We start from the raw sequence: 15,851 nt of genomic DNA on the forward strand, positions 1-15,851 counted from the left end.
TTGTTTTTGTACATTATTAACCACTCTACTAATCTTGCTGTCATCAGCAAATTTGCTTAACATTCCTCCCCACATTTTCATCGATATCATTTATGTATATGATAAACAATAAGGGTCCCAAGTACTGATTCTTGTGGTCCACCACTGGACTCCGGCCTCCAATCACAAACAGCCTTCCACCAGTAACCTTGGTGTACTATTATTATGCTAATTTCTGATCCATCTCGCCAAGTTTCCATCAATTCCAAGTGCTTTAACCTTCTCAATCAGTTTTCCCATATGGGACCTTGTCAAAAACCTTGCTAAAATCCATATAGACTACATCAACTGAACTTCCCTCATTCACATACTTGATCACATTTTCAAAAAATTCTAACAAATTTGTTAGGGATGACCTCCCTCTGACAAAGCCACGCTGACTATCCCTAATTAACCCATAACTTTCCAAGTGGGTATTAATTCGCTCCTTCAGAATTTTCTCCAATAATTTTTCTACCACTGACACAAGACTCACTAGGCTGTAATTTCCTGGTTCATCTCTACCACCCCGCTTGAAAAATGGAACCACATTAGCCATTCTCCAGAGCTCTGGCACTTCCCCTATGGCCAGAGAGGAATTAAAAATTTGTGTCAGAGCCCCTGCAATTTCCTGCCTCACCTCCCACAGCGACCTGGGATATAATTCATCCAAGCCAGGGGATTTATCGGTTTTAAACCTGACAGAACCTCCAATACCTCCCCATTTCCTGTATCAAACTGCAAGTTCCTCACAGTCCTTTTTCCTGAATGCCGTACCTACGTTCTCCTTTTCCAAGGTAAAGACTGAAGAGAAGTATTCATTCAATGCCCTTCCAATATCCTGCAGCTTCAGACACGGGTTGTCTCCTTGGTCAACCTCATCCCTTTAAATGTATTTATAAAATATCTTAAGATTCTCCCTAATCCCATCTGCAAGTCCTTTCTCATGCCTCCTTTTTGCTCTTCTGATTGCTTTCTTAAGTTCCCTCCTGTGTTTCTCCAGGGTCACAGCTAAATTGCTCCCTTTGGACTTGCTAAAAGCCTTACTCCTCTTCTTTATCCAGTCCCGAATTGTCCCAGACATCCAGGGTTCTCTGAACTTATTGCTCCTATATTTCCTTCTAAAGGGTACATGTTGGACCTGTACTCTCGCCAACTCCTTCTTGAATGCCCCCCATTGTTCCGCTATAGACTTACCCACAAGGAGCTGTCCCCAGTCTACTGTGGCCAGATTCTGCTTTATCTTAATAAAACCTGCCTTCCCCCAAAATGGGCCGTCTTTATCAGGCCACCTTTTCCCCTTGTCCAGAAAAAATCTGAACCATACTATGTGGTGGTCATTATCACATAAATGTTCCCTCACTGCCACATCAAACAGTTGTTCAGCTTCTTTCCCAAGAACCAGATCCAGCACTGCACTGGAAACATTTAAAGAAATCCACCCCCTCTAAACCCTTAACACTATGACTATCCAATTTATGTTGGGAACCTTGACATGCCCTGGTATAATTACCTGATTAATACTCTTACACACATCTGTGAACTGTCTACATAATTTGTTCCCCTATTTTCCGCTGGCCCTTTGGGCCTATAATACACTCTCAGTAAAGTAGCTGCCCCCTTAACATTCCTAAATTGTACCCATAAAGCCTCAGTTGAGGACCCTTCCAAGATATCATCTCTACTTACTGCAGTAATTGACTCCTTAATTCATGGCGCTACACCACAACTCTTTTTACACCCTCCTCTGTCTTACCTAAAGATCCTATATAAAGATCCGATATCCTGGAATGCTGAGTTGCTAGTCCAGCCCTTTCCTCAACCTTATTTCTGTGATGGCAATAATATCATACTTCCATGTGTCAATCCACGCCATCAGACATTGCCAATTGTCAGAAAATTCCATCTGGTTCACCAATCTCCTTTAGCAAAGGAAACTGGCATTCTTAACTAGTCTGGCCCACATGTGATTCCAGAACCACGGCAATGACCCAGCCAGCTGATCTTATTCCATCAATGAATTAAAAAAAAGTCTTACTTAGGGAGGAGTAATAAATGCTGGCTTTAGCAGTGATACTTACACAAGTGCAAATATAAAGCATTGCATTGCTCTTTTAAGAATAGACAGAGAGGATGGGCTGAAAGGACTACTTCTGTGCTGCATGGTTCTATCAATGCATGTTTCCAAAGACTGTAGGATTATTGCAATATATAAAATTTATCAAATAGCCATTATTACATGGACTGCACCTTTAGTAATAACTTGGCTCAAGCCTTTCATAGAGAAATCAGTAATTCATTTAGGATCCATTGAATACAGCACACACAAAACATCAATAGAATTCAAGAGTATGCAAGACAAAGATTTTTGGAAAACAACTTTCAAGGGATTTGGGCGTCACTGGTTAGGTCAGTACTTATTGCCCATTCTGCTGTGGATCTGGAATCACATGTCGGCCAAACAAGACCATAAGACACAGGAGCAGAGGTAGGCCATTCAGCCTATTGAGTCTGCTCTACTATTCAATGGTTGTACTGATCTGATAATCCTTAACTCCACTTTCCTGCCTTTTCTCCACAACTTTTGATTCCTTACTGATTAAAAAACTATCTCAACCCTGAATATACTTAATGATACAGCCTCTGCAGTAAAGAATTCTACAGATTCACTACCCTCTGAAAGAAGAAATTCCTCTTACCTCTGTCTCAGTTGGGTGATCTCTTACTCTGAGATTACGCCCCCTAGGCCTAGACTATCCCACAAGGGGAAGCAACCTTTCCCCAGTTGCCCTGTCAAGTCTCCTAATACTCTTGTAAGTTTCAATAAGGTTGCCTCATTTTTTAAATTGCTAAATTCCTTCCTCAACCAGGCCAGCTAGCTCTTCTCTCATTATTTAAGTCTGGCACAGCTGTTTCTGACTCAAGTTTCTCCGTCTCAAATTGAGTGCTAAATTTTACCATGCAATGGTCACTATTTTCCAGGGGATCTTTTACTCAGACCATTTATTAAAACTGCCTCTAGGTAAAGATTGCAGATAGCCTTTCCTAAACGACATTAGTGAACCAGGATAATTTTTACAATTATCAATGGTAGTTACATGATCACAACTACGCTAGCTTTTGATTCCAGATTTTTTTTTGTTTATTGAATTCAAATTTTACCATCTGCCATAGTGGGATTCAAATGTCCCCAGAACATTAGCCTGGGCCTCTGGATTACTCTGGCCCAGTCACATTACCACTATGCCCCTGTAACAGAGCTGATTTCTGAAGGCACTTTTTTTTTATATTATTCATTCACAGGATGAGGACATCACCAGCTAGGCCAGCATTTATTACCTATCACTAGTTGCCCAGAGAGTCAACCACATTACTGTGGGTCTGGAGTCACATGTAGTAAAGATGCAGTTCCCTTCCCTAAAGGACATTAGTGAACCAGATGGGATTTTCCTGACAATTGACAATGGTTTCACAGTCATCGTTAGACCCTTAAGTCCAGATTTTTTAAAATTAAATTTAATTTCCACCATCTGCCATGGCGGGATGCGAATCCAGGCCCCCAGAACATTACCTTGGTCTCTGGATTAACAGTTTGGTGATAATACCACAAGACCATCACCAATGTCATTAGGGCATAACTACACCCCAGAGAAGAAGGAGAAAGTAGCTGAAACAAATATCTGGTATAGCAGTGGGAAGGAAGGCATTAGTTCACATAACAAGAACTCAGTACAGCAGCTATTTAGGAGACATATGCATTTAACACTTCAACACCCAAGAGTGTTTTGCCAGTTCCAATGACTGACTGAATATTTACCATTTCAGCTGCTTCCTGCACATGAGCAAACAGGATTCCAGCATGCTTGCTCCTCTGATGTTCTTCTAAATCCTGCTGTGAGTTGAACAGCTGGGCACAATCTCCACAAACAAAACTGCTGGTTTGCTGAGTTAGGTGTTCTGTGCTTAAATGATGATGCAATGCTCCAGGGAATCGGAATGTTGATGAGCAGTACGAACATTTAAATGGGTGGATTCCTGATGAAAAAAATGGACATATTGCAAATCTGATGAAATGTAGTTCGTAAGTCAATATGAAGTGATATTTAGGGAATTAAATCCTATTTGTTAAAAGCTTCTCTGAAAAGAAACATGACCGTATTACAGCAAAGAGTGAAATATAACAGTATACTGCAAAACAGAGTTAGTGAATTCATGATCTAACCACACATGCTTAACCACACAAAATAGAATTGGCAAAGTATATACTTCTTTCAAAGTTGCATGTTCCAAACAACAGCCTTGCTAATACAAAATTAAAATAGTGCGTGTATTGGAAAAGTCATCTTTGACCCCATCATGTCTTTGTCAGCTGGCAAACAGCTCTCCAGCCTAACCCATTTTCCAGCTCAGCGTCTGTAGCCCTGTCAGCTACCTACCTTACTTCAAAATACATGTCCAGGTATTTCTTCTAAATATGTTGCTCCTGGTTATTGATTTCTCTAAGAGTAATAGGTTATATGAGACTGTGTGTGTCAACTCATTACTTTATTCACCTCAATTAAATCTTTCCTCAGCCTCCAAAGGAAAGAACTCCAGTCTATCTTCATTCATAGCTGAAATCTTCAGACTGGTAACATTCTGGTAAACCTTCACTGAACTCTTGCTGCTATGATCAGACCCTTCCCGTAATTCAGGAATCAGAGCCATACAAAATACTGTAGGTGACGTTTTAGCGTAATCTTGCCGTCTCTATGCCTCAGCTAATAAAAGGAGAATCCTACAAGCCTTCTTAGCCACCTTATCAGCCCTGCTATCTTTCATTGGTTCTGCTCTCTGATCTAAATATTTCCAGCAATTTTGTTTTTTCTAAAATGTTTGTTTTCCTTGATTGAAGGTTCTAACAAGCATACTCAATCAGTTAAGAACTGTACAATATTCAAACACATTCTTATTATCAAAGAACACACACTGCATTGATTAGTATGAATTAGGCTTCATAGATTGTTTAGAGTTAATATTACTGTTAAGCTCATATTAAATAACAATTCTGGAATCAGACATATTCAGGACTTGAAAGCAACCATGGAGAAAATTGCCAATTGAGAAATGTTCGATCACATCCTGCAGGCTTGGCTGTCTTTAATATTTGAAATGTCTAGTTACTGCACTTGAATTACGCACTACTACGGAATATGGTTTTTGCTCCTAACCAGCTCCTAACAAAGATCTTTCAGAAACACAATGTGGAAAGGAATACAAACACTCCAACAGGTGGCTCACTGGTTAGCATTGCTGGGTTCAATTAGAGCCTCAGGCAACTGACTGTGGAGTTTGCACATTCTCCCCGGGTCAGAACGAGTTTCCTCCGGGTGCTCCGGTTTCCTCTCATAGTCCAAAGATGCGCAGGTTAGGTAGATTGGCCATGCTAAATTGCCCATAATGTCCAGGGATATGCAGGTTAAGCGGATTAGCTATGGGAAATACAGGGTTACAAGGATAGGATGGAGGGGTAGGTTTGAGTGGGATGCTCTTCAGTTGATTGGTGTGGACTTGATGGGCCAAATGGCCTGTTTCTGCACTATAGGGATTCTATGATTCTATGTCACATGTCTTTCATTTTGAAGTAACACCAAGCAGCAGTAGACCAGAAACAATACTTGGAGTAGGAACAGGGTGTCTGCAGAAAGAAAATTGTGTGGAAATTGACTTCCAGAGCCACCTAATATTACTGCTCACTCCTTGAATATGCGACTGTAATTATTACAAATATTCCTGCAAGTTTACACTGACTGGCATAATATGCACTGACACCACTGGGACTTTTCATGATAAACTGGAAACCTCATATTTGCTGGAAAGCAACTGAATAAAAGAGGAAGTCTGAAAAGTAAATCAAGTGAAACTCAAGGTGTAGCTATCACAGTCAACTTTTTTGAATACCTCAAATGCCAATGCCAATGCCAATGCACTAGCAACGAATCTGATCCATATGGAATTTCAACAATTTTCTGCAAGAACCATGAATCTCGAAGTTGAGATCTTTTCACATCCACAACTACCAACTAAGCTTCAGATGCAGCTCCTACCTTGAACTTTGACTTCACAATGTCGGAAGGTAAGATTTGCAGAGCGACAGACAAGTGTTAGACATGATTCCTACTCCTAATTCGTCTGTTTGTATGAGAAAAAACCACTTGTCCCAAGCTTGTTGGTACTTGCATTTTTCTTTCACACAAACAGTATGCCTAATCTCATTTGCCTGCTGTCATCATATTCTTTTTTGCTCCTTCTCTTTAAGAATGTAACATATTCTGGTTTGATATTATATTTGTTTCAATTATTATACATTTAAGTGTCTGAAGCCTGTATGAAAACATTTCTCTTTTTCCCTACACTAATTTCAAGTATTTAATCTCAGATCCTTGGTCCCTTGTGCCAGAACGTCAGGCACTGGAAACTCTCTATCCACTGTACTCCATTCCCATCAAAACACACCAATTACTTGTTATAATGCAACAAGCCCGGCCTTTTGTCTCTTTTTTTCCCCCCAATATTTGCATTTCCTTAGCAACTACAGTCACCACTGTAGACTCTAGAATATCCAATACATGCTCTTGTTAAATGATTAAAAAATTGCAACCAGTGAGCGAACTGTGACGGGTGAAAAGATTGTATATAGATCATGTTCTTCAAGTTGGTACAGATTGCTGGTTTTGAAAGTGCTGTTGAAGGAGGCTTGGCGAGATGCTGCAGGGCATCTTGCAGGATAAACCAGCTGAGGTGGCAGAAGATTAGCAAGTAACGCTAGTGCCATGTGCCGGTCAATGATTATCTCAAACAAGCAAGAACTCAGCCATTTCCCTTGTCATTCAATTACTTTTTTGTTGCTAAACCCACAGCCATCAACATCCTTGGTTTATTGGAATCCAGAAACAGAACTATAGCTACAAGAGTAGGTATGAGTTTAGGAACACTGCAGTAAGTAACTTACTTACTGATTCCCAAAGACTGTCTATCACCTACAGGACTCAAGTCAGGAGTGTGACTGAATACTCCCCACTTGCTTGGTGAGTGCGGCTCCAACATTACTCAAACTCATTATTAACCAGGATAAAGTATCCTTCTTGACTGACACACCAGCCACTACATTCAACATTTACTTCCTCCACCCCACAGAGTGCCAGCAGTATGTACCTCTAGAAGAGGCACTGAAACAAATCAGCCAAGCTCCTTTGACAGCATCTTCTAAACCAGTGACCTCTTCCATCTAGCAAGGGCAGCAGATGCATAGGTATATGCCAACCTGCAACCTACCCTCCTAGCCACACATCAACCTGACTTAGAACTACGTTGTGTCAAAATCCTGGAACTCCCTTCCTCTGTACCATGCGTGTCCCGAAAGCACAGACTGCAACAGTTCAAGAAGGTAGCTCACCAGCAGCTTTACATGGTTAGCTACATGGCCTAATTAAAAAAAAAATTCTGTGACAGTGAGCACCTTAGGAAACCGAGGTTCATATTAATGGTTACTGTTGGCAGAAGATGGTTGCTAAATGTTTTGGCATAGTCTTCTGCACTCGTATTGGCCTCTGCCACAAGGAGGGAGATATTTGTTGCCCTTCCTCCTCCGGTCATTTGCTTCAATGTCCATCATTGAATGTGGCAGCACAGCAGAGCTTTGATCTGATCCACTAGTTGTAGGTTTATTTAGTTCTACATCACACTGCACTCACTATTTACCACATACTTCGTCATGTGCTGCAACTGCAACAAGTTGGCACATTAGTCTAATTTGGACATAAACAATTTGGATATATACAACTATTCTGAGCACAAAGCTGGAGGGCAAGATTTTAAATTACCAAATGTCAAGAGAGATGAGAATTTTTAGCAAACCCTCCCCAACACATCATGGATATATAAAAAAAAATAAAAGAAATAATGTTGACATAATTAATTCTTTAAACAGGGATCCAAATAAATCGCTAGGAGCAGAATAGGGAATATTGTCCTTGCAAGATGGAATAATTATCAAATTTTTGCTCATTTAAGTTCAACATGCATACATCGCCTGCAGAACTTCGGATCATAGTTGCCATGAACATAGACATGCAGATTTATGTCATGCCATATTCTGGAACAAGAACATGCTAGGTCATCAAGGATTATTTTTCTAATACTAAGCTTCGTGATGTTTTCTTAGATCAAAGATTCATGTGGAACACGTTCAAATACCAATTAATCTTCAGTCTAGTTTCAGAGATAGTAGGAACTGCAGATGCTGGAGAATCTGAGATAACAAGGTGTAGAGCTGGATGAACACAGCAGGCCAAGCAGCATCAGAGGAGCCTTTTCTGAAGAAGGGTCTGGGCCCGAAACGTCAGCCTTCCTGCTCCTCTGATGCTGCTTCGCCTGCTGTGTTCATCCAGCTCTACATCTTGTTATCTCTAATCTTCAGTCTACAGTTTTAAAAGAATCCATCTGTTCTTATCAAACAGTTTCTTGTAATGAAGCTTTTGGGGGAGGGAGGAGAGACTGCCCCTGAAAACATTAATCACCTTTGACAGCTACAATAATCTCTATCTTGAACATAACTGAGCATCTTGAGTTCTCTAGGTACAGATTTCCAAAGATTCATAATTCTTCTTGAAAAGCAATTCTCATCTCAACTGTAATTGGTTAACATGTTGCTCTGTGCCCCAATCTGGACTTGCCAGCCAGGGGAAATATTATATCCCTTTTCCTAAAAATGGTACATGCTAATATAACCAGTTTTGAATTTTGTTAAATATAGGCAAAGTCTACTCAAATTCACCCTACAGGACAGTTTCCTCATCCTAGCAATTAGTTTAGTAACTCTTCATTACGTCCTCTCCATGATTAGTATATCCTTTCTTAGGCAGAGACCAAGATTGTAACAAATCTCCCTGTGGTCTCATCTATGCCATTTCCGACAGGACATTTATTGTCATATTTCAATCTCTTTGAAATAAAGGCCAACATACCTTTCCTAATTGTGAAGCATCCTTGCTCTTTAACTTATTGAAATTTCTTTACAAAAACAAACATTCAGGTCCTACTGTGCAACATTCCCTTAGCCCTATCAATCCTTATTTGTATTAAACAAGGAACAGTTTATCCCAGTATATTGGCTGAATAATATATTGGCTTTTTAATACAAGAGTACATCCACTGTACATTCAGACTGACTGACTGAAAATTGCAAGCTTTGTTATCCGGATCAAAAAATAAATGAACAAATAGAAAGCTGTGACCTACAAATCAGATTTTACAAAAATCTAAAACTGTATTAGAGCACAGATGTAGGTTCAGTGATCAAGAAAAAGATACTTTCAGTTCTTTAGATAGTTGCAGTTCAATTGTATATGAAATATAAAGTGTCAGGTTAAAATATCAAGATGCAATGCAGCAACAGCTTGACTGACCCTGAGAACTCTTGTGGTGCGGTGGTAGTGTTACCACTTCCGGACCAGAAGACCAGGGTTCCACTCCCACCGGGTCCAGAGGTGTGTGTCATAACAAGTTTGAACAGGTTGATTAAAAATATCTATGCTACACACCCTGCAAGAGTGTCTATGATGTGGTGACCAGAGCTGCTTGGAGTGCTGCAAACGTGGTGTGACCAGGCCTTTCTATAATCTTTTAGAGGTGCTCTTGTGGTGAAATGGTAGTGTACCTATATCTAAAGACCAGGTTCAAGTCCCACCTGCTTCAGAGGTGTGTCTGAATACGTTGACCTATTTTTTCCTAGGCAACCTGTTCAGAGACACACCTCTGGAGCAAGTGAGACTTGAACCCAGGCCTCTCGGTCCAGGGGTAGGGCCAATACAGGGGGCCCGAATAAGTAAAATCTAACATCTTGACAGACAGAATATTCACTCAAACATCTGAAAATCCATCATCAGGGAACTTGTGGAATTTAAACGAGTTGATGCTACCCAGGTTGTCACTACATACCTGAATGTTTGGACTTCACGTGTATGTGCAACAATGCTTGTGTGGCAAAAGTGTCTTTACAGTTCTCGCACTCCAGCATCTTGATATCTGAGAGAATAAAGGTGCAATAATTCATCAGAGAAAAGTGATAGTGCTAGAATTAAATGTCAGTCACAACAGTCTGTGATCTGCTATTTAATGGTTGGAAAATTATAGATTGCTTAGTGTATTAGTGGAACTACAATGAAATATGTGCCACACTCTAAACAAGAAAATTATACACAATACAACAACTGATGTGGACCGAATAAATACTCTTGTCCAACATGGCAGAAATTGCTGAACAAGGTACGGTGGGATACATTCAATGCAGGGCCAGAATTAGGTTAAGATTCATTTCAATGGCATTCTGAAACTGGAACATAATATTAAGAACAATTGCATCTATGTATACACATCAAGCACGTGTGTATTATTCAAAATGGAAGACAATTTATATTTCAATTCGCACAATATGCCTCGCTTGAGCAGCTTAGCATCACCATCTCCAGGACAATTTGGGATGTGTAACTAATGCAGGCCTAGCCAGTGACAGACACATCCCATTAATTAATTAAAAGATATACAGATTGTTTACAAACTGACAATTCTTGCCTTGGAAGAGATAACTGCACTCTTTTCGTGATGAAAGAGACCCAGTAGTAAGATTAGAACAGCTAAACCTAGAACAGCAGGAAACAATCTAAATTTGATAATAAATTTAATGTACTGTAGATTACATCCAAGAGTATACTGCTTTTGACAGAATTATTTTAAAATCTAGTTCTGGGGAAAAAAATGGCTTCAAACTAAAATATCGTACTTGGATTTGATACTAAATTCAAAGGAGACCAATAGAAAGAATGTTGTTCCTCCTCTGAGTTAACTCTCACTTCTTACTCCAAGGCGGGTACAGCCCCCATACTAACTCATGAATTGGCACTGTTCACTTGTAATTCTATGCAGTGTGAACATAAGTTATTCAAACAGGAGGATACTGTGGCTGCAACTTGATATTTATGATTCGTCTTTAGCCAAAGCATGAACAATTTTGAAGCAACTTATCCAGCTTGCTTTGTAACTGATCACCACCACACCCACCACTGTTTTAAGTGAACACCCCGAACATAGAATCAAAGAAACATTTACAATACAAGAGGCCATTCAGCTCATCAAATTCATGATCACATTCTGTGAAGCTATCCTTGCTTGATCCCCATGGCCTTGCAAGTTTAGTTTTATCAAGTGCCAATACAAGTTCCTTTTGAAGTTATTCATTATTTCTACTTCCACCATTCAAATTCATTACCTGTAGAGGAGCGAGTAAGAATCGGTAGCTTTGGTGGAAACTCAGTCATAACCATACACTGCATAAAAAAACTTCGTCATATTCCCTCTCAAATAACTCAAATGTTACTTTATCTAAACCTGCCATAATCATGTACGTCTCTATTAATTCTTCCTTCAATCTCCTTTGCTCAAAGGACAACAACCCCAGTCTTTCCAACTTAACCTTACTACTAAAATCCCCCATCTCTGGAACCATTTTATCAAAAGTCTTCTGCATTCTCTTAAGAACATTCACTCCTTTCGTAAAGTAAGGCACGAAATCTGATTGAAAAATGCTAGTTCGAGCCTGACCAGAGCTTAATAAAAGGTTCAGCACAGTGTTCTTGGTTTTGTACACAATGTCCCGCTTTATGAAGTCCAAGATCACATACACTTTACTGACCATTGTCTCAACATTGCCTGTTACCTTCAAAGATCCGTGCACATGCACCTTCATGCCCTTCTATTCCTGCACATTCTTTAGAATTGTGTCAGATTTTACATGTATGAAGTCAGTCTTTCCTGTTCTGCGAAGCCCAACACCACTACAATCAAGTGAGGAATTAAATTACGAAAAAGAGATATTACCTGAATGGTCAGACCTCATGTGTTTATTCAGAGACGCTGTGCTTCCAAAGGACTTTTCACATGCTGAGCACAACAAAGTGGCAAACTTTGGAGAGCGGTGATTCTGTGCTGCAAAGATGTCAGGGTGGTGGGTACGATTATGATACCACAGCCCAGAAAGTTGCTGCAAAAGGTATTACAGAAGGTGTGTATTAGGGAAGGCTGGGGGCAGGCTGGCTGGCCATCTGAGACTCCAGCTCACTTAACCTCTCCTCAACACTGTCTTTTATTTAAACTTACCTGGTTAGTTATTCAAAAACTTATATATAAAAATAAAACAAAGAACTATGGATGCTGGAAATCAGAAACAAAATCATAAATTGCTGGAAAACTCAGGTCTGGCAGCATTGTGGACAGAAAGCAGAGTTAACGTTTCAACTCCAGTTCTGAAGGGTCACCGGACCTGAATCATTAACACTGCTTTCTCTCCACAGATGCTGCCAGACTTGGAGTCTTTCCGGAAATTTCTGTTTTTAGTTCAAAAACCTATCTTGTTTGTAAATAAATTTGATTAAGAGCTAAAGAATGAATCATGCAACAACAAGATCTCAAGCCTACATTAAGATAACACTTTTATAGGATAGTGAATTATAATAGAAACATAGGCTCATTCGGCACAAGTGATAGTTGTTTGGCCCTTAGTACAGTCTGTTAGTTGAGCTATACAATTAGTTCTACTCATTTGTCCTTATAGTATTTATCAGATTCCCTCAAGTGTTAATGTTGCATTTGTTTTGATAATCTTTTCAGTCAATGCCTTCCAGATCACAGTAACTCTATTGGTGTCTTCTAAGGACAGGTTATACCTGCTTGCTTCTGCTGAAATTTGTAAGAGTGAGGGGTTACCTGATTAAAGTGCATAAGATCATGCATAGTAATGGAAAGGATCTTCCCTCTTGTGGGTCAATCCAAAATAAAGGAGTACTGTTTTAAACTGAGGAGTTGTACCATTATGACAGTGACGAGGAGAAATGTTTTCTGAGTATTGAGAAACTTTGGAACATTCTGCCTTGGAAGGTGGTGGAAGTGGGGTTACTGAATCACTAAAGGCAGAGATCGAGAGTTTCTTCTTAGCTAAGAGAATCAAGGTTATTTTGGGCAAATAGAAATGTGAAATTCAAAACACAAGCAGAGCAGGCATGATGCATATGCAGTTCAGACGGATTCCCATTTTGTATGTCTGTACATAATACTTTCTTGACTCATCAATAAGTTTTCAGGGGTGTTTGTTTAATTAATATTTATTGTATGAAGTCTGTTTTTGTTAAAAAGCTGTGGAGCAGTACTGTCAATTACTTGCTGGGTGTTAGGATTTCTTCTTTAAATGATTCCTGAAAGGACCGTAACAAATGTAATGAAAGGAAACAAAACCATTTCAATGCGGCGTCTTTGGACTCAAAATGTTAACTCTGCTTCTTTCTCAACAGATGATGCCAGACCTGAGTTTTTCCCGCATTTTCTGTTTATTTTGGAACAAATGTAATACCCAGAATAGAATATAATACTTCAGCAGAGGCCTATTTAATGTTCTATAAATGTTTACCTTTATTTTCTTACTTTTGTACTCTTGTCCTCTTATTAATAAAGCGAAGGATCTCATATGCTTTTCTTAACAGTCTCAATAACTTCAAGGATTCATGTTCACACACTTCAAGTGTATGTCCAGCAGGCCTTTTAGAACTGTACCATTTAGTTATATTACCTGTGGAGGACAACACTAACTATTTCCCTGCTTTCTGAAACGATTGCACCATTCACGGTTTCCAGTGCTTTGGCTAATTTTGTGCCCACGCTGCCAGTATTACTTTAGTCCACGGGGCTTTAAATTCATCATGATGCCAGGACTGTACACCGTGTACGCTGTGGACCCTTCAAATCTTAAATCAGGTAGGTTGAAACTCAGAAGAGTTAGGAATTAGATCACCTCAGTGTAAGAGTTTTGGTTTGAAAATTACAGGTCAGAATTGTTTCGTTAGTACCCAGAAGGGGTTAGAACATAAAATATAGAACTGTACAGCACAGGAATGGGCCTTTTGGCCAACCACGTTGTGCCAAACGAAACTAATTGCTTCTGCCTGCCATTGATGCATATCCATCAATTCCTCGCATGTTCATGTGCTTATTTAAAAGTCCCTTAAATGCCCTTATCATATCTGCCTCCACCATCAACCCTGGCAGTGCATTCTAGACTCCTAGCTCTGTGTAAAAAATCTGCCCCTCACGTCTCCATTGAACTTTCCTCCTCTCACCTTAAATGCATGCCCCTAATATTAGGCACTTTAGCACTAGAAAAAAATTCTGACCCTCAACTCGATCCATGCATCTCATAATTTTATAAACTTCTATCAAGTCTCCCCTCAGCCTATGCTGCTCAAGAGAAAACATCTGGGTTTTTCTAGGTTCCTCTTATAGTTCATACCCTCTAATCCAGACAGTATCCTGGTTAACCTCTTCTGCACCCTCTCCAAAGCCTCCAGATACTTCATGTAATATGGTGACCAAAACTGTACGCAATATTCTAAACATGGCCTAATCAAAGTCTTTTAAAGCTGTGACATGACATCCTGACTCTTGTACTCAATTCCCAGACCAATAAAGGCAAGCATACCTTATGCATTCTTTACCACCCGATCTACTTACATGGGCATTTCAGGGAGCTATGGGCTTGAATGCCAACATCCTTCTGTACATCAATACTGTTCGGAGTCCTGACATTAACTGTATACATTTCCTTAACATTTGATCTCCCAAAACGGCAGCACCTCACACTTACACAGATTAAACTCTATCTACCATTTCTTCACTGATCTTTGTGTCGTCTGCAAATTTACTAACCCACCTACATTTTCATCTTCGTCATTTATATAAATCACGAACAGCAGAGGTTGTAGTGCGTATCCCTGTGGAACACCACTATCAACATCCTGGGGGTTATCAATGATCAGAACCTCAACTGGACTCACCACGTAAACACCGTGGCTACAAGAGCAGGTCAGAAGCTAGGAACACTGCAACGAGCAACTCACATCCTGACTCCTCAAAGCCTGTCCACCATCTACAAGGCACAAGTCAGGAGTGTGATGGAATACTCCCCACTCACTTGGATGAGTGCAGCCCCAAGAAGCTTGACACCGTCCAGGACAAAGCAGCCCACTTGATTGGCACTACATCCACAAGCATCCACTCCCACCACCACTGATGCTCAGTAGCAGCAGTGTGTACTATCTGCAAGGTGCACTGCAGAAATTCACCAATGATCCTCAGACAGCACCTTTCAAATGCATGAACACTTCCATTTAGAAGTACAAGGGCAGTAGACCTATGAGAGCACCATCACCGTCAAGTTCTGCTCCAAACCACTCAGCATTCTGACTTGGAAAATGTATCCCTGTTCATTCGCTGTTGCTGAGCCAAAATCCTGGAATTCCCTTCCTAATGGCATTGTGGGTCAACCCACAGCAGGTGGACTGCAGCAGTTCAAGGCAGCAGCTCACCACCATCTTCTCAAGGGCACCTAGGGATGGGTAAGAAATACTGGCCAGCCAGCAACGCCCACATCATACAAATGAACAGAAAGAAAAAACACTAGTCACGGACCCTCAGCTTGTAAAACACCTTTTCATCACTACCCTGTCTTCCGTGGGCAAGCCAATTCTGAATCCACGCGGCCAAGTCATCATGGATCCCATGCATCTTTATCTTCTGGATGAGCCTACCATGAGGGACCTTGTCAAAAGTCTTAGTAAAATCCGCGTAAACAACATCCACTGCTCTATCCTCAATGATCATCTTCGTCACCTCCTCAAAAAATTTAAACAAAGTTAGTAAGACATGAGATAAGGTGTAGAGCTGGATGAACACAGCAGGCCAAGCAGCATCAT

The 15,851-nt window shown here is 40.3% G+C and overlaps 1 protein-coding gene across 6 annotated transcripts in view; it reads right to left on the reverse strand.

Moving 5' to 3' along the window:
• zbtb40 (zinc finger and BTB domain containing 40) overlaps positions 1 to 15,851 on the reverse strand; it is a 96,185-nt gene that overhangs the window by 9,737 nt on the left and 70,597 nt on the right. For 5 of the 6 annotated variants that reach the window (XM_048615292.1, XM_048615291.1, XM_020514560.2 and 2 more), the window contains 3 exons: positions 11,932 to 12,094; positions 9,997 to 10,083; positions 3,836 to 4,053 (listed from right to left, as the gene is read on the reverse strand). In XM_048615292.1, the coding sequence (XP_048471249.1) occupies positions 3,836 to 4,053; positions 9,997 to 10,083; positions 11,932 to 12,094 (468 nt within the window). Of the gene's footprint in view, positions 1 to 3,835; positions 4,054 to 9,996; positions 10,084 to 11,931; positions 12,095 to 15,851 lie in introns of those variants that run through there. The other variant, XM_048615294.1, reaches the window with a different exon arrangement.

The sequence above is a fragment of the Rhincodon typus genome, chromosome 31, assembly GCF_021869965.1.
Source record: "Rhincodon typus isolate 14 chromosome 31, sRhiTyp1.1, whole genome shotgun sequence".
Taxonomy (NCBI): domain Eukaryota; kingdom Metazoa; phylum Chordata; class Chondrichthyes; order Orectolobiformes; family Rhincodontidae; genus Rhincodon; species Rhincodon typus.